Source organism: Protopterus annectens, chromosome 12.part0 (genome assembly GCF_019279795.1).
Source record: "Protopterus annectens isolate FY-2018-M chromosome 12.part0, PAN1.0, whole genome shotgun sequence".
NCBI lineage: Eukaryota > Metazoa > Chordata > Ceratodontiformes > Protopteridae > Protopterus > Protopterus annectens.
The window spans coordinates 236,824,757-236,851,474 of NC_056746.1; the positions used below are offsets into that span (position 1 = coordinate 236,824,757).

General features: G+C 38.9%; 1 protein-coding gene across 1 annotated transcript in view; it reads right to left on the bottom strand.

Annotated features, from left to right (window-relative positions):
• Positions 1-980: 980 nt before the first annotated feature.
• The window catches only part of PRR35 (proline rich 35), a 35,748-nt gene continuing 10,010 nt past the window's right edge, over positions 981-26,718 (bottom strand). The window contains exon 2 of the mRNA XM_044088909.1: positions 981-2,477. Within this exon, the coding sequence (XP_043944844.1) occupies positions 1,610-2,477 (868 nt within the window). The 3' untranslated portion in view covers positions 981-1,609. The remainder of the gene's footprint in view (positions 2,478-26,718) is intronic.

Genomic DNA, 26,718 nt, shown 5'->3' on the forward strand with positions numbered 1-26,718 from the left:
CTGTCTACTAATGTCATACAAGATGATAGTCACAGGTGATCTTCCTGTTAACAAGATTTTATGCTGTGCATGATCCTTCCAGTCCTGTATCTTACTAGCAGCCAGTGCAAATCCCTTTCTCATCTACTGACTAGCATTACCAGGTTGTGGTCATTAAGCATGCGTTTTGTGCATTGGATGTGACCAGCCAATGTGCACATCACATTTACTGGTTGTGCTTTGCTTAAGGTGCTGATTCAGGACAAGGTGTAGCTAGGCGCATGGAACTGTATTGCTGTCCCTGTGGTGGGTGCCTGAAGATCAGCAGTGTCACACATGCCATGAATCCTTAAGTAGCTCATTTAGCCGATACTCTTAGTGTGGGAAAAGGATACAGCAAAAAATTGCAGTTGTTATTAGGCTATGGAAAAGGAGAGCTTGTTCAGTTTAGCAAATACAGGTGAAGAGCTAAAGGCTTATGTGTCATTTTTATTAGGAAAGCTAAGGCTGTTTTTTTAACAAATTTAAAGATAACCAAAATGGAGTACTGTGTTGAATGCCATAGACAATTAAATACATTAATAAGATACAACACCAGCTTTTGGCCTGTTCAGTTATTAGCACTCAGCTCCCTACCTGCCAGCTGACTTTCTCATTCCCTTACAAATATATATATATATATATATATATATAAAAATATACACAAATATAATATATATATATATATATATATATATATATATATATATATATATATATATATATCTATATCTATATATATATATATATCTCTATATATCTCTATATATATATATATATCACAGCTATAATGCATGGACTGCAGTGATGTATCTTTTAAGAAGCACCCCCAGTTTGGGCACTACATATTGAGCAGATTCTAGCGACTTTGCTTTAAAAAGTAAGCAGTGACAGACTATATTGCCAATGCAACCAAAAAGAGGGAAGTGCCAGTATGATACGATTTGTTGCGTACATGAAGGGAAATGTGTAAGCAGTACCATCTGGCTTTGAGGTACTGTGACATTACTTAAGGACTGTAGAAATGGAACAATAGCACTTCTGGTATCTGTGGGTATGTGAAAAAAATAATCCTTCTTATCGTTTCCAGATGGGCTTGTCAAACCATTACATCGCTAGTAGGGGACAAAGAAAGCATAGAGCATAACTTCCTTTTCTTTCTTTCTGTGAAAATATAAACGTTGTGGCTTTTTACTAATTTCTGACTTGTTTTGACAACCACAAAATCCTCTTTTAGAGATACAAATCCTTGAGAAACTTGTGTTGCTGTCCCAAGTGATGAATGACGATGAAACATGTCCCCCAATTCATTTCTCAAAAATACAAGTTTTACAGAGAATGTGTGCTGCTTAACAAAGAGAGGGTCTGTCTCACATTTTAAATTTGGAATATTTAGTAATTTGTCATAGTAGATTTTGTTAAATTAGTACAGGCATGCTGTAGTAAAAAACAAGAGCTTGGTAATCAGTTTTGTCATTATTCTGCTAAGGATAGTCAGACCAATGCTTTGACAGTTTTTGTGGCTGTTCTTATTGCATGTCATTATTTTCCAACTTGGAAACAAACAATAACTTTGTTTGGTTTACATATATCACAGCGGTTCATTATCAACATGGGTGTGACGGGACACTGACCTTGTCCCACCTTTGCTAGAAGCTACTGTCTCCTCTGTTTGTGGAAGCAGTGGGCTTTGATGCACATTAGACCTCCCATCTGTGCACAAAACGCTAGAGTCAGCCTCACATTTTGTTGTACGGTTGAAGTATGGCTCAACATTCGGTCGCAGCTCTAGTGATCCCAGGTGAAATGTCTCAGTCTTGATAATACTTCCAAAACCAGCATCAAACAAGGCATGGAGATGCTGTGATCTTCCCAGTTTAAAGTCTGTCGATGTGTTACCAGTCTTTGTGAGGTGTCTTGATGCCAGACTTTCCCCAGTACTTTCATCATCCTCTGAATGAGACGATGCCATTTCTTTATTTTTAGAGCTGAACCCCAGTAGTCTTGCTTTGTTTTCCTCTGGGCTCTTCATAGATGCTCCAGTTGACCTTTTAAGGGAAAGGTCCAAAGGCCCTTCATGCTGTTTTGTTGTTTGCTCCAGTGTCTGATGGACATAAAATAGCTCTTTTCTTATTTTTAAAAGCTGTTCTTTGAGTTGCTTCTGTCCAGGAATATCCTCCTTTACTAAGATGGAGAGTTTCTTTTCTACTTCTTTATATTCATCTAGTGTTTTGCAGAGGTCATGAATCAGTACTGCTGGGGTCTCTGAGTCTTCATGGTTCCCTGCAGTCCTAGGCATGATATTGTATTTCTGGATGTCAGGGTGAGTGAGTAACAAGGATGTTGGAGATGCCAGCTCTTGGCTCATTGCTGTCTTGGAGTCTTTGGTCAATGATGACATTGTTTTAGTTTTCCAGTTATCTGAGAACCACAAGTGCTGTGGAGAGCATGACAGATTGCTGCAAGCAAAAAAAAAAAAAAAAAAAAGATTAATTCTCACATTTTTGAAACTTCAAAACATCATTGGATTTATTACTGATGTTAAAATCTTCATTTGCCAGTCCTTTCTTTCTCAAGTTTTTCTGCATACCAGAATACCCTCCTGTTTCTCTAACAGCTGTCCCTTTCTTATGTAACTTAACTACAGCTTACATAAAACACACCCTTGTTGTTAAAGATGCAGCTTTCTCTGCCACACCCTGCTATAGCATTTTCTTTTACTTCCTCTTTATTGTTAACTGTGACTCTCCTTGAAAACATCCTTATGTCTCATCATAATAATGTAGTGGGGTGGGATTGTTTGGGAGAAGCTAATATGCTTGAAATCTACTAGGGTGGCTTATTTGGCCATTTTATCAAAAGCACAGTTCATCAGATGGCCACTGTAACATAGGATTTCTCCTTAAGCCCAATGTGAGTGCACTAACCCAATAGTTGACTATATTAAAAAGATGGGTACACAGTAGGTAGAATTTCTTTACTCTTCATTTCTCAGGACAAGAACCACTATAACAACATAAATATAACACACTCATATACTTTCACTAAAGAAAGCTAAAGAAACAAACCAGTATATACTTCTGTGGAACATGTGGTTACATTGATGCTGAATGATAGAACTATATCAGCTGTATGTCTATACTGTCAGTGAGTGCTAGTCAGAAGTACATTAGCTGTATGCTTACACTATTTATGAGTGATAGTCAGATGTATATTAGTCGCATGGTTACACTGTTGGTGAGTTGGTAGTCAGAAGTGCATTAGCTGTATGGTTACACTGTTACTGAGTTGGTAGTCAGAAGTGCATTAGATGTATGGTTGTACTGTTGGAGAGTGGTAGCCAGAAATGAATTAGCTGTATGGTTATACTATTGCTGAGTGATAGAAATGCATTAGTTGTATGGTTACACTGTTGCTGAGTGGTGGTCAGAAGGGCATTAGCTATATGGATACACTGTTACTGAGTGGTAGTCAGAAATGAATTAGCTATATGGCTACACTGTTGTTGAGTGGTAGTCAGAAATGCATTAGGTGTATGTTTCCACTGTTGCTGAGTGGTAGTCAGAAATGCAATAGGTGTATGGTTACACTGTTGTTGAGTGATAGACAGAAATGCATTAGGTGTATGGTTGCACTGTTGCTGAGTGGTAGCCAGAAATGCAATAGGTGTATGGTTACACTGTTGTTGAGTGATAGACAGAAATGCATTAGGTGTATGGTTGCACTGTTGTTGAGTGATAGAAATGCATTAGGTGTATGATTACACTGTTGCTGAGTGGTAGTCAGAAATGCATTAGCTGTATGGTTACACTGTTGCTGAGTGGTAGTCAGAAATGCATTAGCTGTATGGTTACACTGTTGCTGAATGGTAGTCAGAAATGCATTAGCTGTATGGTTACACTGTTGCTGAGTGGTAGTCAGAAATGCATTAGCTGTATGGTTACACTGTTGCTGAGTGGTAGTCAGAAATGCATTAGGTGTATGGTTACACTGTTTCTGAGTGGTAGTCAGAAATGCATTAGCTGTATGGTTACACTGTTGCTGAGTGGTAGTCAGAAATGCATTAGCTGTATGGTTACACTGTTGCTGAATGGTAGTCAGAAATGCATTAGGTGACATCATGTGTTCAAGAGAAGAAAGCAGCCAGGCAAGAGTACAACTAAGAATAGAGAACGTCTTCCCACTGAAAACCTTGCAGCTCCTAAGTTGCCAATTGCAGGTTTTTGTCATAAAGATCTTTGCTACAGAAGTCTTACTACAGATGGAAAAGAGCCAATGGCTCATGTTCTTACATACATTTTTGCATCTTACATTCTTAATCAGTTCTTACCTGCTCTATAAAATTAATAATAATTCTATTGAGCTTTGTCTTGTTTGATGGCTGTTCCTAGGATTGTCTCTTTGGAGTGACAACAAGCACAAATAAGTCCAATTTTTGTGATAAGTCATTTTTAAGCTGTGAATTTCTTATGATGCTCCCAAGAGAAATTAACCAACAAATGCTGTTGTGCTTGTCAGAATTCCCCGAAGGTTTTCTATCTTCAGTACCTGCTTTGCCTTAGGGAGAATCATGATGCTGCAGATTGCCCTCACTGTGATCATTTTAAGAAGATGGCTAGAACTTTTCATTCTTTTTTAAAATACCTTTATTAAATTATTGCGTAAGACATAGATACATATACATTATAGAAAAGAAAGCAAACCAGACTGCAGTCATTGTGATCGTTTTAAGAAGCAAATGGCTAGAAGACAAAAGTGCACTTAAGTTAATAGAAAATTATACATTACGTCTATGTTTTATTTCATAGGTTCATAGGTTCATAAGAGGTTACTAGGCTAATGGCCCTAGGGCTTTTACAAGCCTTGCTGTGTAATAACCTAAGCACCGATATTGACCATAGTTAGATGGTCATTGTTAGCAGAGCGATTCTGTGATCACCACTGACTGCCCTGTTCATGAGGGACATAGGCGAAACCCTCAGGGTGAATTTACAGTCACCCACCCAATTGCCAAGATTGTGCTTGAATACGGCCATTGAAGAGCTCTGCTTCACATGGAGTGGGAGCTTATTCCAGAGGAGCACAGCAACAACAGGCATCATTCACTTTAACATTGCATAAATTGCTCAATTCCTGCCTTCCTTTAAAACTCACTCCTCCTGATGAATATTATTCTGTATGTTTTGTTCCCACAAATTCCATTTATTTCTATGTATTTTGCTGCTTTCCTTTTCTATAGATCCTACTTCCAGTTCTTTCATCTCTTTAACAATATTTAGTACTTCAGTTACAGTTTTTACATACAACTAATGCATTTCTGATTACCACTCGATAAGGCCTTACTATATCTAGACAAGTCAGATGTTATGTGCCAGCTCAAATGTTATGTGCCAGCTCAAAATACCCATTTCTTTAGTTACAGCCATTTGCTTCACCAATATTTCTGACAGAGTGTTCTGTAGGGAAGTTTTAAAAACTGCCAACTCATTACACTCCTAAAAACATGTTCCCAGTTACCTCTCCCATTCCCATCAAACGTCCCTCCCAGCATTTACTGTCTTCCTTAGAAAAGAGTCTTTGAAGTCTGCTTAGGGTATTTCAAATACCTATGTAAACACTTACAAGCAAAAATCCTAAACTTTCTGGACTTTGCTGGATATTTGGGAGCTATACATATATCCTTCCATTGATCATTTGTAAATTGCTTTTCCAGTTTCTCTTCACAATCTTTTCTAACCTCCTCTGACTGATTTTTATACTTACATACAAATATTTCAAGCATGGGCATTAATGCCCTTCTAGCTTGCCAATATACCAAAACATTTGTTCCCATAATAAATGTCCAGGCTGTTCTTAAAAATATCTAAACTAGTACTTGCTTTAATGTAATTTGGTAGTCTGTTTCAAGCATCAGCTACTCTGTCAGAGAACCAATTAGTACACTTCTTATTCCTATAGAATCTTCTATATAGGTTGTCTGATGATCCTCTAGTACTTTTTGATAACCCCAAACATTCCCAGAGGTAGTTGTCCCTAACTGCCCTATATACCTGAATAAGATCTCCTCTTAAATATCTGTAAGAGACACTGTACAAGTTCAGATATTTTTGTCTTTCATAATAACTTAGATTTTCACATCTATGGATACCCTTGGTATATTTCCGCTGTACTCTTTCCAGTTTATTCATGCTTGTTTTCCTGTAGGGTTTCCATATTGTTATTCCATACTCAAGTTTGTGTCTAATGTAACTAACTAACAATTACTTTGTTATGTTTGATTTCCTAGACTTTATACATTTTTTTATACAACCTATAGTTCTATAACTATAATTAGCCAATTGGTTGATATGATTAGAAAAACTCATAGCTGAATCTACCCATATACTCAGGTCCTTAAACGAGTCTACAGTTTCAATCACTGTGTGCTGTATTAAATATTTACTTTTCAGTTTATGCCTCCCAAATCTCATATGCTTAGTTTTTGATGTATTTATCAACATATTATTCTCCTGCATCCAAATGGTCACTTTAATCAAATTATTTTGCAAACATGCCTTATCTGTAACATTTGTAATCAGTTTACCCAATTTCAGGTCATCGGCATATAGACTGTAGAACACCTCAGATGAAAAAGTAAGGTCTGAAAGATACAATCTAAACAAGTAAGAGCCTAAGACAGAGCCCTGTGGGACACCTTGACTGTAACCAAGGATTTCACCTGTCCAGTTGGTGTGTGATACTTGCCATGTCCTATTTGTAAGCCATACAGCTATCCATCTTATCAACAGTACATCAATACCTAGTTGTACTATTTATTGATCAGTGTTTTGTATATGACCCTGTCAAATGCAGAAGTTAAATCTATATAAATCACATCACAGCACACTTTTTCATTCATAGCTGTTATATTGTTGTAGAACATCATGTTACAGGTGGTAATAGATTTATTTTCAACATATGCATGCTGATATATGGTTTCAAGTCCCAACCTATCCATTTCTGACAATAACTTATCCAGTATTACCTTCTCCATTATTTTTCCACAACATGAAAGTAGACTTAAGGGTCTATATGATTCTGGGTTTGTACTACTCCCCTTTCCCTTAAAGACAGGTTTAATAAGTGCATGTCTCCAATCTTGAGGAATCTCCCCATATTTATATGACCTAGTGAATATCAAATATAATGGTAGTGTAAGTTCTTGCTGAAGTGTTCTCAGGTCATTGTTACTTATTCCGTCTCCTCCCTGTGCTTTGTTTGGATCCAGTTTGCACAGTTCTTTTTCAATATAATCTAATTTGATACCAGTACCTTATCATGAAATATTTATAAGCCCTACGAATTATCTCTTTTTCACCACAGCTTCTGTTCTAAACTCGAGTAAAAAGTCTTCCAGAACGTTTCTTTCACTTAGACCTTCCCTATCCATTTTTCATTGATGAACTCCGATATCAGTCCCTGGTAGTGAATATTTCTGGCTAGAGATTTTCTTGATATAAAGATTGCAGAGATTTTGTCCTACTTCACTGTCTCACACTGGTTCTTCTGTTATTGTTTTTGAAAATGCTAAATATTAGTTAAGCATTTATATAAGTAAAAAGTAAAAAAAAAAACATAAGTTGAGAAAGAAACATAAATAATTATTTTCTTTAAAAAATACTTTAAAAAGCCAAAGCCAGTAGACCAGCCAGATATCTTACTTATATGCCTACATATTAGAGTGTAATGAATCTGTAGATCCCATTTCAGAAGGAATACATTTTATTAATTTGCATAATATTTGTGTCATTAACACATTTATTCATATTCTATGTTTATGACCAATTCCCTTGACAATCTGAAATGCTATTCTAAAACTTATCTTAATGCAATTAAGGTAAGAAAAATAAAAAATAAATAAAAAAATAAAAACTACACATAGATCATCTGCACTAAGAATAAATACTAACCACACCAAAACAAGTACTACTACCCAATCAGACCCATAGAACACAAATGTAATATTTGTGGAAAAATATGAAATAACCCATAATAAAAATGGAACATAATCATTCAATTGGAAAATAGGATTATTACCAGCAAAATGGACATATTCCAAAATAACTAAAATAAATCAAATTAAACTCCTTAAAAGCATAACTAAGCTCTAAAACTAAGCTATACTGATCTAAGTCTAGTTGTAATAACAAAATAATAGCAGTAACTTACATGACACCATTAAAAATAAATTATAAAATCACTCCAGAATTAGAGTAGAAAAACCACTCATGTTGTAACATTTTATAAAACCTAAGAAAATTACTTGAAGCCTATACAATATACAGTTTAAGTAAATTATGTAGTTATCATACCCTGTTGGAATGAATAGGAAACAGCAATGCAGACTTAAAAAAAGAAAAAAGCGAGAGCAAAATGGAATATGTATATGAGGGTGGGGTTTAATCCACGTTATATGTGAAATATCGGTTTACCTTTTAAAACTTGAAATGCACACTGTCGAAAGACAATTGTGTGGAAGTATGTTTTCAAGTTTTCAGATATCCAAATAGAAATGCAGCGAATGTGCAATGAGCTAATGCACATTGACATTCGCTCATTGCAGATTCGGCATCGTGGGTGCAAAGTGCACTATAGTGGGGATCGGAAAGTGGACCCTTTCCCCACTGTAGTGTGACCTCGGAGTAAGAATAATAAAGTACAAACCAGGAATCCTTCCAGATGATATCAGTGACCATGCCCTAACCTATATAATTAAACAAAAAACTCATAGCCCTTATTGTAATACTTTTAAAACCTCCCGATCAAAAAAAAACTTTCAACCAGAGAACTTCCAAAATGAACTGAAAGCATGTGACTGGACACCACTGCATCATCTTCAACTAGACAAAGCAGTGACCTACTTTAATACTAGATTCCTTCAAATCCTAGATTACCATGCCCCCTGACGCACCTCCCGAACTAGGACCAAAATAGCCCCATGGCTCACAAAACAAACTAAGCAAAAGATCCTCCTAAGAAATACAATTTGGGCCAAATGGAGAGCCTCTAAAAACCCATCAGATCACCTTCACTTTAAACAGTTGAGAAATGCCACCAAAAAAGATATTTTGCTAGACAAAAATAAAAATGTTAACTTCACCTCCAACAAACCCACCAACAAAATCCACAAAAGTTCTGGTCAGGCATTAACAGACTACTTCAGCCTGGATGCTCAGAAACACCCACCCCATCAGGTATCACCCATAATAACTCTAAGCAAATTGCTGATGCCTTTAATAACTACTTTACTGAAGCCATTCAAACTCTAGCTTATACATTACCACCTATTACCACTTCCCCACTGAATACCACCAACAATCCAGTTCCTACCCTTTGTATACAACCTGTACCTACATCCCTCATTTGCAACCTCCTTCAAAAACTCAAACCTTGAACCCCTTCTGCTGACTGCCTACCAGCAGAATACCTGCAAACTGCAGCTAAAGCCATTGCCTATCCCATTTCCATCCTTATAAACACATCTATTACTGAAAGCACAATCCCCTCCATATGGAAAGTCTCCCACATAATCCCTCTACATAAAGGTGGGACATCTACTGAGCTGTCCAACTTTCGACCAATTGCCTTACTCTCCCCAATAGCTAAAACAATGGAAAAATGTATCCACCAACAACTACTTCACCACCTTCTACATAATAATTTACTTGCTAACTGCCAACATGGTTTTCGACCATTCCATAGCACAACTACCACCCTGCTATCCTTTGCTGACTGTATAAACAAAAATCGTAACAATTAACTCTCTTTCCTCTGCACTATTTAAAAAACCTCTCAAAAGCCTTTGACATGGTCAACCATCATCTGCTTATTAATGTACTAAAAGCCCAGTCACTTAACCCACAAGCATTACTCTGTTTTACATCTTACTTAGAAAACAGACAGCAAGCTTTGCTTTGGGATAATAATCTTTCTACACCCCTGCCTGTGAACATTGGAGTACCTCAAGGTTCTATTTTAGGCCCTCTTCTCTTTTCAATATTTATTAATGATCTAAATACCAAAATTCCTCTAGCCACCTGCATTCAATATGCAGATGACTTAACTCTCATATGTTCAGACAAGTCCACAACCACGCTCCAGACCCTCACCCAGACAGTATTTAACATTGTTAAAGCTTGGTTCATGGAACGCTGCCTCCTCCTGAACCCCAGAAAAACAAAACTATTGCTCTTTGCTCCTACTCAAAAGTCACCACAAATTCACTTCTCAGTAACCTCTAATAATGGAACTAGCATCTCCCCTGACACAACAACCCGTCTCCTGGGAATAACAATAGACAACAACCTTAGCTATGATGACCATATGAATACTACCATAAAGACTGTCAACAGAAAACTAGGCTCCTTTTATAGAATCAAACCCTTCCTTACCCCAATAGCCAGAACCACTATTGCCCAGACCCACCTGATCTCTACCCTATTCTTTGCTTCTGCCATATATACCAATCTTTCTAAGAACAACCTTAACAAACTATCAACCAGCTATAATAACATAGTCAGATTCGCCACTGGCTGTCCTTTCAGAGCTCACCACTGTCACAACCTCAAACAACTGGGATGGTTAGAACTCCAGAACCAACTACTTTGTCAACAACTTGTTATCACACAAAAGATCCTCTACCACCCTAATAATACCCCAATCCTCACTAATCTGATAACTCCCTATAAAAATCTTGTAACATTACGCTCAGCTAATAAGCTTCTAGTTTCCACTATAAAATGTAACAACAAAGCTGCGGACTCAACTTTTCACCAACACAGTGGGGAAAAACCTGGAACCAGCTTCCAAGTGAACTCTCAACTCTTGCTTCCTCACTGCTTTTTAAAAAACACCTGAAAGAATATCTTGAAATACATTGGCTTTGTCCTTGCTGTAACCTGGACTGATACCTCATTGCCCCCTGTTGTACTTCCCTATACTTCTCTACTCTACTGTTCTGTGTTTCCTACCTTATTAACAACTAAGGTAACCTAACGAGATTTTCCTTCCTAGTATAAAAAAAAAAAATCTATATTTGATTTTCTCTCATATGTTGCTTTTTCTCAGATTTTTAATCTCAGCTTAAATTAGACTCTGTGCAAATTTATCTCATGTACAATCTAAACAATGTATAGCATTCTCATGTTACTATTGTATATATTCTATGTTTTGTTACTGCCTATGCTTGGAGCTTTTCTTCCCGGGCCTCTACTGAAAATGGACATATATCCAGTTAGACTAGCCCGGTCAGCAAATGTAAAATAAAAATAAAATAAATAAATAGGGGGTGTGGAGGGTGCAACAGAGCTTGCCCCCCTGCATTATGATCTGTATTCATAATTGTAGTTTGAAAATCAGCAAATCTGGTTTTCAATTTGCTGATTTTAAAACATCGGTGCAGTTCGGAATGATGGTTTTTGTCATTCCGGTTCGCACAAAGGGCCGTTCGGCAGGTTGATTTTCAACCTTTCAAAGGTAAACTGAAATATCTTGTGCTGCAAGACTTGTGGCTTCACTACTCTTCATACAATTCATTCCATAGTTGTATCATTCTGCAGAACATCTTTGCAGAAGATTTAGCCATGAGTAAAAACTATTTATATGCGCACCAACATGGCTAACAACAGGAAAAACAATGCTGCCACTTAAGAGTGAACCTGCAAGCTACCCTAAAAATTATAGTCCAATAACATACCTACCAACAATGTATAAACAAGGAGAAAGTTACTGTCAGTTGCCTTTCAGGTGCCAGGATCCACCACATAACGCATGCACTCAGGTCACTCCACAACAAGTACAGATATGACTCTGTCATTGTCTATGTTGGTGTGAATGACCTGAGATGTACCTCCCTGGACTACATGAAAAGAGACATGGAGGAGCTGTCCGATCTTGTAGCTCAGGCAGGTATGACCCTAGCCCCGAGTAGCATCCTGCCATCACCCAGAATGATACCACAGTACAAGGACAAAATGATTGACTTCAACAATTGGCTAAGCTTCTGGTGTCATTCTAAGGGGATCCAGTATCTGTCTGCCTGGGATGACATGATTGACAAACCACGATGCTTTGCCAGAGATGGCCTGCACCTGTCTCCCTTAGGATTCTGGATACTGGCTAAGGCTCTTGCCAACCCTATAGTTCCTTTTTTAGGAAGGTTCAAATGACAAATTCACCACCGTAACAGGTACAAGCAAGCAAAACCTGAGGGTGTTACTCAATGCTAGAAGTCTAAACCTCAAAATGCACTCACTCGAGGCACTCCTTAAAATGGAGAACATCGACATCTGTGCAGTGACAGAAACCTGGTTCAAGGCTCCAGAGAACACCCCTGCATTACTAGGCTATAATTCATACCACACCTTTTGGCCACCTAACCTGGACCGAAACACTAAAGGTGGAGGTATGTCCATATTCATTAAGGATAGCCACACCTTTAGGCTAGTTGCTCAGCATAATGCATCCGAGATTATCCAAGTGCAACTAACTCTTGGCAAGACCGCAATCCAAATTGTAGCTTGCTACAGATCCCCCACCATGCCCCAGGATTCCCACTCATTTCTTGATAAACTGGAAAATATTAGGGTACAACCTAACACCCTAATAATGGGCGATTTCAACTACCACACCATTAATTGGGAAAACTACTCATGTACCAACTCTTGTGCTCAATATTTTTTGGAATTCATAAATTCCAATGCCTTGGATCAACTTATCTACACCCCCACCAGGGGCAGTAATACCCTAAACCTGGTCATTACCAACATGGGCACCCGGTGTTCCACACCAGAGGTCAATTCCTCATTGATCAGATCCGACCACAAGCTAATCACCCTAGACATCCACATCCCACCCCCACCCCCCATTAGAGAAACCACCGTAAAATATTTCTCCAAAGCCAACTTCACGCTTCTTAAGACAGAAGTGACAAACTTCACGACACCCATGCTGACGGACAATAGAGGTATGACTGCTGAATCGTATACATATGCACTTTATAAGCACTTACACGAGTGCATGGATCATGCAATCCCTAACAGAACCAAGATGCTATCCTCCAAAAAAAGGAAGCCAATCTGGTGGTCCCCTGCCATAAACAAATTCTACAACAGAAGAAAGAAACTGTTGCAACAAAGAGTAAAATCCCATGATTGGAGGAACTCCCTGGTCAGCCTCAGTAAGAAGCCGAGATCCCTCATAAAATTCTCCAAAGCTAGTTATGAAAACAAAATCACCACTGATTCTAAAGACAACCACAAAGCATTCTATAGCTATGTCAAGAATCTCAATGGCAACACTCAGATCTGCTCTGAATTACAGCGCAATGGCACTAAATATACAGAACCAACTGATATTGCCAACATCCTGGCAGTAGCTTCAGTGCTAACTTTACCCCTCTCTCACCCCCTAAAGGGCCCATCTCTATACCGGAAGAATGCAAAGTTCCTGTAATCACAGCTGCACAGGTAAAAAACACACTCTCCAAAGCCAAGAACACAGCATCCATGGGACCTGACAACATCCCAGGCTGCGTTCTACACAAACTACAGAACGAACTGGCACCCCACCTAAGTACCATGTTCAGTCATAGCCTCACCTAAGGCTTTGTGCCCACTGAATGGTGCATAGCAACGATTATCCCAATCCACAAAGGGGGAGCCACCACGGACCCCGGGAACTACCGCCCCAAAAGCCTGACGAACCTGGTCTGCAAGGCTATGGAATGTATCATCATGGAACTTATAAACAATGACATTGGTAATCTCCAAACTCTGGACCCTACCCAATTCGGGTTTGTAAACGGCAGATCATGTCTCTTAAACCTGATAGACTTCTTTGAAGCGGTCACCAAAGCTGTAGATGAGGGTAAGGTGGTTCACATAGCCTATCTAGATCTTGCCAAGGCTTTCAACACCATCCCCCACTGTGGAATTATAGATAAACTCACTAAACTAGGTATAAATCCCTATGTCACAAGATGGGTTTCCAACTGGCTCACTGACAGAACCCACACTGTGAAAGTAGCAGACTCTAAATCTAACTTCAGACCAGTGACAAGGGAGTACCACAGGATTCAGTCCTGGGTCCTCTCCTGTTTGGTATCTACTTCTCTGAAGTACAGGCTAATACAGAAGGTCTTTGGCTAACAAAGTTCACAGATGACTGCAAACTAGGAGCCATAATCAAAACTCCTAAAAGGGCCTCACTGAGACAGATGCCTGGTGTCAAAGCCATGGCCTCAAGCTCAATGTCAAAAAGTGCATTGTCATCCCTTTTTGTAAAAACTCTGTTCCCATGAACTACCACATAGGCGGTAGTCTACTTAACACCGAAAGCGTGATAAGAGACCTTGGGACACAGGTGGACAGTAATCTCTCCTTTGATAATCACATCACCACAGTAGTCAGGAAATCCTTCTACATGGCACACCTCATCAGAAAAGGTTTCTCATCCAGGAAAAAAGAGGTCATTGTTCCCCTCTACTAATCACTCATTAGACCCATTATAGAGTACAATGCCCCTTTTGGTATGTACCTCACAAGACATTTACAACAACTGGAAAGGCTGCAGAAATACCTCACAAAGAGGATTACTGGCCTCAAACAGATGCCCTATGCAGACTGTCTCAAAAAACTCCAGCTTTACTCCGTCGCATATCACCTACTCAGAGGCGATCTCTGCCTAACATACAAAGCTATGTCAAACCCAGAGCTGTTGGACATGCTCCACCTAAAGAAATCCCAGTCCCCCCGAGCTATATGCTCTAGGGACCTAAACCTTGTCACCACAATAAAAAGAACATGCTGGAGGGATAGATTTCTGTCTCAGATACTTCCCATATTCTGGAACAAACTACCTATCTATGTCAAACAAAGCTCCTCATTAGCACTCATCAAGAAAAATCTTGAGGATTGGATGGGAGATAGGAAATTCACCCTAGGGATCACTTCTGTGGCTCTGCTCGACAGAGACAGAGGTGCAGGAAAATAATTTTCTTGGGTGGGGAAAGCCAGGGTACCATTTGGCTAGGCTTATATAGGCACTTGGGCCAATAGCCTAGCACCTATGAACCTATACACTGGTATTGATGCTGACAGAGTTTATACTCATTTAGAAGAAAACTTAATTATGGCAGTAAAACAAAAGGGCAATAAAAGAAAGTCATATGGAACAAAGGATCATTTGTTGTTAAATAAAGTCATAGTGGAGAACTGTAAAAAAAGGGAAGATTCTAAGTATGGCATGGATTGACTACAAAAAAGCATTTGATAGTGTCCCACTTTCATGGGTAAAAGAGTGCTTCGAAATGTATAAAATACACCCTATGCTGATTGACTGTATTAATGTGACCATGAAACAATGGTAGACCACTTTGCAATTAAGCCACGATAAAGGAGAAATTATCCCAGGGATAAAAATTCAAAGGAGGATATTTGAGGGCGACTCTCTGTCATGCTACAATTCTGCCTTGCCCTTAACCCACTGTCTACTTAACAGCTTAGGCCATGGCTATAATTTGGCTCCTAGAAATCAACAAAGTGTAAAGACTTCTCATCTTCTCTTTGTTGATGATTTAAAACTGTATAGCCCATCAGGTGAGGAACTGAAAGCACAACTGCAAGTTGTCAAAACTTTTTCAGATGATATAAGAATGTCATTTGGTCTTGATAAATGTGTAAAAGCAACCTTTAAAGAAGGAAAACTGCAACATCAGGAAAACATTAGTTTGGGACAAAAATGTGATATAAAAGAACTTGAGCAAGAGGGAGTGTATAAATATTTTGGAACTGATGAAGGATCAACAATAAAACACGATCAAATGTGGATAAAACTTAGTGAGGAATACTTTAGAAGACTTAACTTAATCCTGAAAACAGCATTGCCATCTAGGAACAAAATCCAAGCTATAAACCAATTTGCTCTTCCTGATCTAAATTACAGTTTTGGAGTGACTGACTGCAAAATGTGTTGGATAGATTAGACAGGAAAACAAGAAGGATGCTTCATGCTCACCAAATGATTTATAAAAAAGCAGTGCATACCAAGATTATATATTCTCCATTCTGTAGGAGGGATGAGCCTCCTTGAAATTGATTACATGTATAGATCTGCAGTCATGGGACTCCACACATATCAGCTGATCTCACAAGACCCAAATGTAGTGAAAGTTTTGAAACATGAGGAGAATAAATCTAAGATGACTTCTCTGCTTAATCTAGCAGAAGCATATAGGTATCAAGCAGGAATAGAAATCAAACTAGAAGTAGATAAAAATCAGGCAGCAACTGAATGTGCCAAAAAAACAAAAGAAAGAATATATGGTAAAGGACCACATGAGAAGGCAAGAAATTTGGAAAATGCATAAATATAGTTGCAGTACAGAAAACATCTGGAAAAACCTCATGTTGATCAGGAATGAATGCAGGAATGGTTAAGGAGAGGCAAATTCAAACCAAGAGATGAAACGTTAATATTGGTGGCCCAAGATAGTGGGCTACGTACATGCTGGTTTACAAAGTCCATTGAACATATGGAAGAAACAGACAAATGTAGGTTTTGTACAACCAAATTGGAAACAGTTGCACACCTCATTGCTGGTTGTGACATACTAATGGCAGAAGGACTGTATACTGAAAGGCAGCATAATAATGTGGCAAGACTTTTGCACTGGGGATTGTGCAAACATTATGGTATTGAAGTAGCTGAAAAACACTGCAAACATGAGCCACAAAGCATCACAGAAAATGATGGTCTACATCACATGAGATCACCCATTACCAACAGTTCAAAAGATAGATGCTAGAAAACCAGATATAGTGGTCCATGAAAAGAAGACAAAAGTAGCATTGTTCATTGAAATTGCCACACCCAGTGACTACAATGTCTTGCATACAGAGAGACACAAAGTCATAAAATGTCAGGATCTGCAGGCAGAAATGAGAGCGATGTGGAAGAAAGATACGCAGACAGTTACAATACTAGTAGGAGCAGCGGGTCTTATAAAAAATAAACTACAATCGTATTTAGATACATTACCAGTACAAGTAACCCCATACGACTTGCAGAAGGAGTCATTGCTGGGCTCACTGTGGGTGCTGCAAAGAGCAGTCTTAGCTGATATCAGATTGAAACAATATTTATTTTATGAACTTTAATCGTACTTTGACTTAGAAATGGGGTCCATTCCCATCATGGTATTAGAAACCCAAAAGACTTGGAGAAATTAAAAATTAGTTTTACTGTGCAAGATATTTCATGCATCACATTTCATACTCCCACATATTCAATGTGTATGTGTATATGTGTGTGTTTAACATCTATCTTGCTATATATTTATACTGTAGTAGGTATAACACACTGGAGAAAATAGTTTAAAAGTGTAGTTTATTTACAGTGAAATGTAAACCCAAAGTTCAATTCCAGGTTAAGTAAACATACACACACTTTTGCTTAACACATTTCTGGTCAGATTATAGTTCAGATCAGTGTTTCCTAGTCCAGTTTTAAAGATTCTCAGTGGATCAGAAAGTACACTTGTGTAAGATGAACTTACCATAACAGTAGATGCTCGAATTATTACTGCTGCAATAGCCTTAGCTATATGAGTTATATCTTGCCAAGAATAATACAGACAGCCAGCTTCCAAAGCTTTGGGGCACCTTCTATGTACCCAAATTGTCAGGCAGCTCAAGCTGAGCTTACTAAATGACAAGTTTGGGTGCAAAGCCCTTCAAAGCTTTCCTGCCATCAGAGAGAGGGAGGCTGAGCCCTGAAAGGACAAGGCTAGGACTAACAAAAAATGCATGTTTACACACCAAAAAAGGAGGAGGAGAAGGGAGTGAGTGGCTACTGCAGCACTGATCATTCAAACTTCTATTGTTATGTTAAATTCACCTTACACAGCTCTACTATATTCATCATATTGACTGCTGCTGCAGTAGCTTCAGCTATATGGGTAGATTACCTTAGCTAATTACATTTGGGAAATGGAAGGAGAAGAGTCCAGGAGCCCCTGTATAATGGTTCTAGCAAAGTTTGATCTAGACCTAGAGAAGGAATCAAACTAGTGCTTTGTTAAGATATGGACAGAGGACTAAGTAGCAGTTTCTACAATACTTTGAAAAATGGAACCATTTGAGAAAAGCCATATATGAAGCCAAGGCCCTAGTAGAGTGGGCTTTGATGCTGCCTGGAATAGATTGTCATGCTGAGTATAACAAAAGGTAATAGCTTTAGACAACCATTTGGAAATAGTCTATTTTGACCCAGGTTGTCCTTTCTTCTTACCTTCACAAGAAATGAACAACCAATAAAGAGATCTGAAAGATTTAGTTCTGTCAAGATAGTATCTGAATTGTCTTTGGGCATCCAAGGTATGGGGCATCCTTTGTCTCTCACTTTTAGTTTCAGGAAAGAAAACATGGAGATGGATAGTTTGGCTTAAAGTAAACTCAGTTACCACTTCAGGAATAAAATGATTAGTTTTCAAAGAAACCCTGTCTTTGCGAAAAATGATGTAGGGTTTACTCACCGTAAGAGCTTGCAACTGAGATACCTTTTTTGCCAAGGTCAGAGCAATCTGTTATCCATGTTAAGAACCTCAAGTCAGCCAGATTAGCTGCTTCAAATGGAGCAAGCGTTAGCTTCTGTAACACAAAATTAAGATCCAAAGGAGGGGCAATCAGTTTATTTGGAGGCCTCTTATGCAAAACCTCTTTCAAGAACATTTTGACATGTGACTGGCTTGAAAGAGGAAGAACCATGGGTAGATATGCTGAAATGGTTGATAAATGAACCTTAATAGAGGAATAAGAAAGGCCATAAGATAGTAACTCACACAAATATTGTAAAATCGTAGAACAACTAGCCATGAATGGTTGCTTGTTGTTATTTGCACCAAGTAGAAAACCTTTTCTGTTTGCTAATATCTGCTTTTCTAGTAGCAGGCTTTCTTGCCTCCATTAGTACCTGCTGCTTGTGCTCAGAAAATAGGTGTCTAAAAGTAATTAAGACCCTGTCATCCAGACAATCAATTGAAGATGATTGATGTTAGACTGTATCAAACACCCCTGATCTTGTGTGAGTAGATCCATTCTTTGAGGAAGCTTGTGGTAATTGCCCTTGGCCATTTCCAAAAGAAGGGAGATCCATGGTTGCCTGGGCCAGAAAGAAGTCATCACAATTGTCTTGGAGCATTCCTTGTGAATCTTTATAAATAGCCTGGATATTGGTGGAAAGAGTGGAAAGGCATACAGAAACATTCCTATCCAAACAAAAGAAAAGACATCCATCTTCCAGGCCTTCTTGCATGGAGTCCTGGAAAAGAATATTGCTAGTTGATTGTTCAAACAGGAGGTAAAATGGTCTGCTTGAGGAACTCCCCACAGAGTGATCAAATCTTGGAAGACCCCCTAGATCTGTTTTCCATTGGTGAGGGTCTGCCCTGGTCCTGCTTAGCTTTTCTGCCACATAATTTTGCTCTAATGGAATGTAGGATGCCTGTAGAGTGAGACTGTGCTGTGAAGCTTATTCCCAAGCTAACATGGCTAGTCTGAAAAGGGGGTATGACCTGGTTCCCCCTTTGTTTTTTTGATAGACATATCACTGTGGTATTGCCTGTAACCACTTGAAGAGGTCCTAGTGACCTATATGGATCAGAGAATTTAATGCGTTGAGCATGACAAGCATCTCCTTGTTATTTATATACTTGTTTCTATCATTGGTGTCCCACACCCCCTGCACTTTTCTCTTTCCTGTAACCACTCCCCAAGCAAAGTCCAAAACATCTGTGGTGACTGACTGCTTTGGAGCAGGGAGGGAGAAGGGAAGACCTTGATTTAAGGATAACTGTTGTCCCTACCAAGCAATTTCTCTTCTGACAAACCCAGTACTAGTATCTGAAAAGATAAAAGGGTGTTGATGCACCACTCTATCTTTCTCTTATGGAGTCTTTCCAGGGCTATTATGAGAATCATAGATGCCATGAGAGCCAAGAGCCTGAGGTATCCCCTTGCAGTGACTGAAGTCTGAGAGGAAAAACCTTAGAAATAGATCTTAATAAAGATCTATTTTTTCCCTGTGGAAGAAAAGCTCTTTGAAGTGAGGTGTCTAGTTGATATCCCAGGAGCACAATCCTGTGTGAGAGTCAAGAAAGACTTTTGAATGTTTTCTTGGAATCCCAGCTTGAGCAAGAGATCTCTCACCTAAAAGAGAGATTCCTGACATTCTTAAAAAAGACTCTGCAAAACATAAGCAAATCATTGAAATAACAGAAAACAAATGTGATATCCTGAAGTCTGCAATGAGCTATAACTGGAGCTAGACACTTTGTGAACACTCCTGGTGCAGTGGATAGTCCAAAAGGTAAGGCAGAGAACTGATAATGTGATCCAGACACACAAAACCTTAAGAAACACCTGAAGTGTGGATGAATAAGAATGAAATGATAAGCATCTTTTAAGTCTAGTGTTACTAGGAAACTCGAAAGAAGAAGAAGAAGAGGCAACAGGTTGTGAACTGACATCATTTTGAATTTGGGCACTATCACAAACAGGTTTAGTAAAGAAAGATCCAGAACTGGTCTCCAATCATTTTCTTCCTTTGGGACTAGGAACATCCTTAAATAAAACCCCTTCCGCACATAGGAAGGAGGAACTAGTTCTATCACTCCTTGGGACTGCATGTGTTGAAGAGCAGGTGTAAACAAATGAGTCTGTATTTGCAGGATGAGAATGGCGCCCTTGGAAAGAGGAATTTCCTCCCACTGTAAGGAAAGCACAAGCTGACTGTCAATCCTCCCAATCCTAAATGGAGTGTACTCTTCAGAGGCAGGAAATCACTGAAGGGATTCATGCCCAAACTTGTCTTTTAGTCAGCTCAGCTTGAGCTGTTTGACCATTTGGGTGCATGGAAGGTGCCCTGAAGCTTTGGAAGCTGGTCATCTGTCATGTCCTTGGCAGGAAATAACACATATACCTAAGGCTACTGCAGCAGTGATCAATATAAGCAACACCAGTCTTTGCATTTCACAGACTTGGTGTTATAGCTCAGGCTGTGCTGCCTTACACTTCCTAGATGCATCTGCAAATAGGCTCCCACTACACCTTGAGTAAATCCACAGGTTTTCCAGTGATTCTTCTAGTACTTCCACAACTTCCTCTGGTTAGGGTCCTCCAAGTGTCAACATCTCTGTCCGTAGCAGGCAAATGTCTCTGTCACTGAGGGCTGAAAGCCTTCCTTTTAACAACAGCGTTTTCATGTGATTCATATTTGATTACGTTCATAGATTCATAGGTGTTTACTAGACTAACAGCCACAAGGGCCTTTTTAAGCATAGCCATGAATCCCAAATCTCTGACAAGTTCTGATACCCTTGATAAGTGTAAGCAGTGGCTTGGGAGATGAAACATTTACAAGTCAGGGCCTGGGAGATGAACCATTTACAAATTGCCTGTGTCAGTTAGAGACATAGGTGCCAAACCAGGGATGAATGTCCTGTTCCCCATCCAATTGTCCAAGCTGCACTTGAATTTGGTTAGGGAGGAACTCTGCTTTACATGGATGGGGAGCCTGCTCAAAGACGGGGTAATCTCTGGGATACATACCTGTCTCTCCAGCAGATCCTATTTATATCACAGGCAAGGTTCACATCCTTACAATGGGTAATTCTGGTGCTGTTTGTTTAGCAGAAATGCAGGAGGTCCATTAGAGTGGGATCTGACAATGCCCTGTATGCAGGCATACATTTCCCCTCAAAAGCCTGTAGAAGATGGAATACAGGGATAGAGCCTTGAGGTGGTCTGCATAGGACATTTTACCTAAGCCCTGTATTTTTTAGTGAGGAACCTCTGTGGACATTCCAGTTGCTGGATATGCCTGGTTAGATACATACCAAAGGAGGCATTGTACTCAGCGATAGGTCTGATGAATGCCGAACACAGTGGAACAATGACATCCTTGGACTTAGATGCCGTACTTTTGTTTATAAGTTGCACAGCATAAAATGATTTCCTCACTACTATAGACATGTGATGGTCAAAGGCTGGATTACTATCTATGTGTGTCCCTAAGTCCTTGATACTGGGTCAACTCTAAGGGTTGTGCTGTCAAAATGATGGTTACCAGGGGTGGGTGACTTCCCGAAGAATACTATTATGCATTTCTTGGCATTTAGTTTTAGTCCATGGCTCTGACACCAGTTGTTTGTCTGTGTCAGCCCCTCCTGGAGAGTATTTGTGTCATTGTGGGATTCAGTGACTATTCAGTAATGCATTAATTCAATGATTGGGCTATCACAGGATTTCATTACTGTAATATGTTAACTGAACATGCTGTCATCAAATGTTTATTGTAATGCATAGTATATATATATATATATATATATATATATATATATATATATATATGGCACTTTTTCGACATTATGCCACAAAATACATATACCTGTATTTATTATTATTATTTTTATTATTATTATTATTATTATTATTATTATTATTATTATTTATTATTATTGTTGTTGTTTTGTTGTTGTTGTTATTATTATACTGGGTGGCCATACTGTGCATTTTCCATTTATAGAGAAAACCAGGGGTAAAACTCAAGAGATGATACATAAACTTGATAAAGATGAAAAAATAAAAAAGTAATTTGTAAGGCAACATAGCTAAATAGAAAGCAAACCAGCACAATAATGCATAAAATAGTAGGAAATACGAGACTGTACAATCAGCTTACCAGGTAATATAAGTATGACACTCTGTAAAACAGTTAAACGGGTTGCATATTGTATAACAAGAGGAAGGGTGTGCTATATAGTTTGGTCTTAATATAAATAATATCTGGTCTGATATCATACATATAATAATATATAGTTCTCTTGCTGCTTCCCTTTCTCCCCCCTTTTTTGTGAAGGTGTAACGAGGCATTCATTGTATACCTTCTCTCTTTCCCCATCTTTTGTGATCTGCCTCTCATCCTTACTCAGACATGCCAAGTCTAACCTTGCCTTCTGCTATGTAGCTAAGACCGCTTTTGCTTTCCTTCACAGTTCCTTCTGCCAACTCCCCTTCACCTTAAACTTTGCCTCCCTCTCTTCATTTTTGTCATTCTGCTTGCATCCATATATTGTGCCTTCCATGCCTCCATGAACATTTGCATTCCTTCTCTTTAACCTTAATCTTTCATTTGCAAATGACCTTATTGGTCTTCTCTTGTTTCTGTTGTACCATGCCCTTAGTCCTTTATCCTGAGCCCTAAGTATGCTGTTCGTGACTTATCTTTATAGCTTTCTCACCCATCATTTAGTCTCCCAACCTCTAAATCATTTTTGACCCTTTTCCCTAGTTCATATTATTTGCCCCTGAAGCTCCCACATCTCTACCTTTCTGTTTACTTTTTTTCTTTTCCCAACACTCCTCACTGTTGGCTTACAGCACTTTCACCTTTACATCTGTGGCACATTCCAGTGTGATTAGGATCACATCCAGAATTCATTCCATCGTTGTACTTTCCTTCCTCGTCTGGCTAAAACCCTCATAGTTTAAAATCTAATTCAGCTCCAGCTCATTCTCTGTCCTGGAACTCAGGCTCTCCCAGTATAGTTCTGACAGGCTTAGATTCCCCATACATATAATTGTCTTCCTCATACTCTGCCTCTGTATTCTCTCCTACAGTCTCTTATCCTCCTTTCTTGACATGTTTGTGGGTTGATACAGTGTATCAGAGCTGAGCTAGCACTGTTATCCATTCCTGATCTGGCACTTCTTGGTCTATTAAGTCCATTTTCCCTGTTCTGTGCTTCTAAACCCTTAAGGAGACTAAAACAAAAACTGAGGGGAAAGGTCCAGTCTTCCTGATCTGTACCACTCAACAAAGCAAAAAAAAAAAAACGTTTTCTACTTTAAACTGTAGAGCAATTGCCTGCTACAAATACAAATGTACATTGAAGCAAGTGATTTGCTAAGGTTACCACACCACCTACTAAGCACATTAGTGCTTCAGCCCTGACACCAGTTACAGTATTGGCATTCATTTCTGAATGATGGTACTGTAATATAGTGCCATTGGCAACTAACGATTGTGTCCCTTGACATCTTGTGCCTGGGGCAGCTGTCCCCTTTGCCCTACCCTAGCTACTTTTCTATATTGTATCATTCCATCAGCATGACCCCCACTTTAAATGCAGATGCTTACCCTAGGTATATCCGTCATACCCTTCATGGGGTAGTGCTCCTGCTCCTGTCTGACCTAGCATTTCATGCTCTGTCTTATTTTGATTGCTACTTGTCCTTCATTGTTCAACACTTCCCAAACAATCTGTAAAGTACCTCAGTGTCTCACCACTCTTGCCACTGGTCCATGTTTCTGTGGTACCAGCAATGTGACCCCTTTCCTTCTGTCCTTTTTCCTTTTCTTCCTTTTTCCCTGTTTGCTTGCACCTTTCTGGTCTTCTATTCTATACTCATTGCATTGCATAACAGTGCATTGCATAGTGCTGCTATCTAATCATTCTGTGAGTCATCCTTGATTGTCCCTCAGTTCCTCTTGTCTGATTCTCCCTTGTACCTGGGTATCTACCTCCTTTTTTATGCTAATGTAGTACCCCCTTCTATGTTCCATTTTAATTTAAAGGTGTGATAACTGAGTCATACACTGTTAACATATATTCAAATGCCACTGTCCTTTCTTGTCTAAGAAGGAAACGGTCTCTACAGAAATTTTCTGCCAGCTCACCCTCCATTCTCCTACCTGTCTTAATCCTTCTTTTTTGCACTCTCTGACTGCATGTAATTATGCTCCCTAATCTTTTCCTTCATCAGTATATTGGCTACTGGCACATGTACCACTTTACTGATAATGCCAACCCTGCCCCTCTGTCCTAGCATCACTCGGCCACTTGCCTGGATTTTCTTACTGCTATTTTAGATATATCTTCTTACAGGACAATGGTGCCTACATACACCATAATAAAATCCCACCCCCTCCTGTCTGTGACCATCTTTTTCACCCCCTTCCTTTGGATAAGTTTAAATGCAGAGGCTTCTTTCATTTTAACTTGATCTCTGCTTTCTCCTTGATAACATAATTAATCTCTTTATTGACTACCATTTTGAAAAAAGGTTGTTGCAAGGCTGCTGACAGTTTGGGTATTTTTGCTCTCTGTATATAAAGAGCTATATCTCCACACCTGTTTAACATATTCTTATAAATTTACAGGAATTATACTGTTAACTATAAAACATCTGTATATTATGCTTCTAGCTTAAGAGGAAAAGGAATAGCCGCATCTTGCATTTTAATGGAAAACAAATCAATTTTTGATGTTCTTTTATGCAACAGAAATACTTTTCTTTTAGACCCATAGCTATAACAATATTATATATTTCTGTTTGTACAGGTTTTATATTTTAACTATGAATGGAGCTGATGACTACCATTTTATTTTTCCTATATGCTTTCTGCCCTCATGCTGGCTGACTATCAGGCATCTCCCAGTCAGACACAGCCTAGTTATTTCTCAACATTGGGAATTTCACACAGTTTTGGGGTGAGAGCTTTACAGAAGGGCCCCCTCATTCAATTAGCCATGAGAAATAATGGTCACAGCAATGTATGTGAGCTTATTTCTTTCAGATATCTGCAGTGCTCTTTCATAGGAGAGTCACATACCTCTCAATCTCTTAGAGCAAGAAATATGGACAACATAAATAATGGGGGGACAAAGACCCAAAAAGGGACAATTTTTAAATATTGCTCTTACAAACTTAGAAAGTGGATAGAACAACAGGGTTTCCATCAGTATGAATTTTTAGAAGGATAAGAAGTCTGAAACTCAAACGTCTTTCATTATTTTCTGACTTCAGTCCTCAATTATTTGTAATAAAACAGCAATTTTATGAGAAACAAACCAAAACTGTGAGGCAGAAATCTGGTCATTCTGCTAAAATCTGGACAGTTAAGAGGCATGAAGAGTCATGGCAATGATTTTTTAACACTGTTCTAATAATTGATGTTTTCACATACAGATTTTAGCCACAGCCCTCTGAAGTATAAAGCAACTTAATGTAAGATGGATAGGTGGATGGATAGATGGATAGAGCTATACACATTGTCTCCCCAACCCCCCCCCCAAAAAAAACACATTATGACTCCCTGCACCTTGCTTATCTGAATGTGATCAACTGAAAGAAACAGTGTCCAAAGTAATGTGTTTCAGCTTATTTCTCTCACATAGACACTGTTCCTCCCTGACAAGCACTACAAATGATTTGTAGCAGTAGCAGAGTAATTGCCTTTTGCTGTCAGGTAGATAGCCTCTTCATCTTCCACCCAAAGAATAATTATAGACTGGCTCTATAAACATCCTCTTTGACACTGATCATGTTTGTTCTCCTGCCAAGTGCAGCATAAAGCTCCACCTCTGATTGTCATAATAAAAAATAAATACTACAGATCATTTCTGTGAGCAGTTTGTACTGCTAAAATTGCTTGCAGTTTTATTACTCTACCAGTATTTTTATTGTAATTAGCTGTAACAGAAACTGACCCCTTAGATTGGAGCTAGTGAAGTATCAGGTGAGGGAAATGGATCTCATGACAAAAGAGTAGGAAAAGGATCTGGTGGTGTTTATCTCACCTGACTGCCAGAGACAAAGTGTG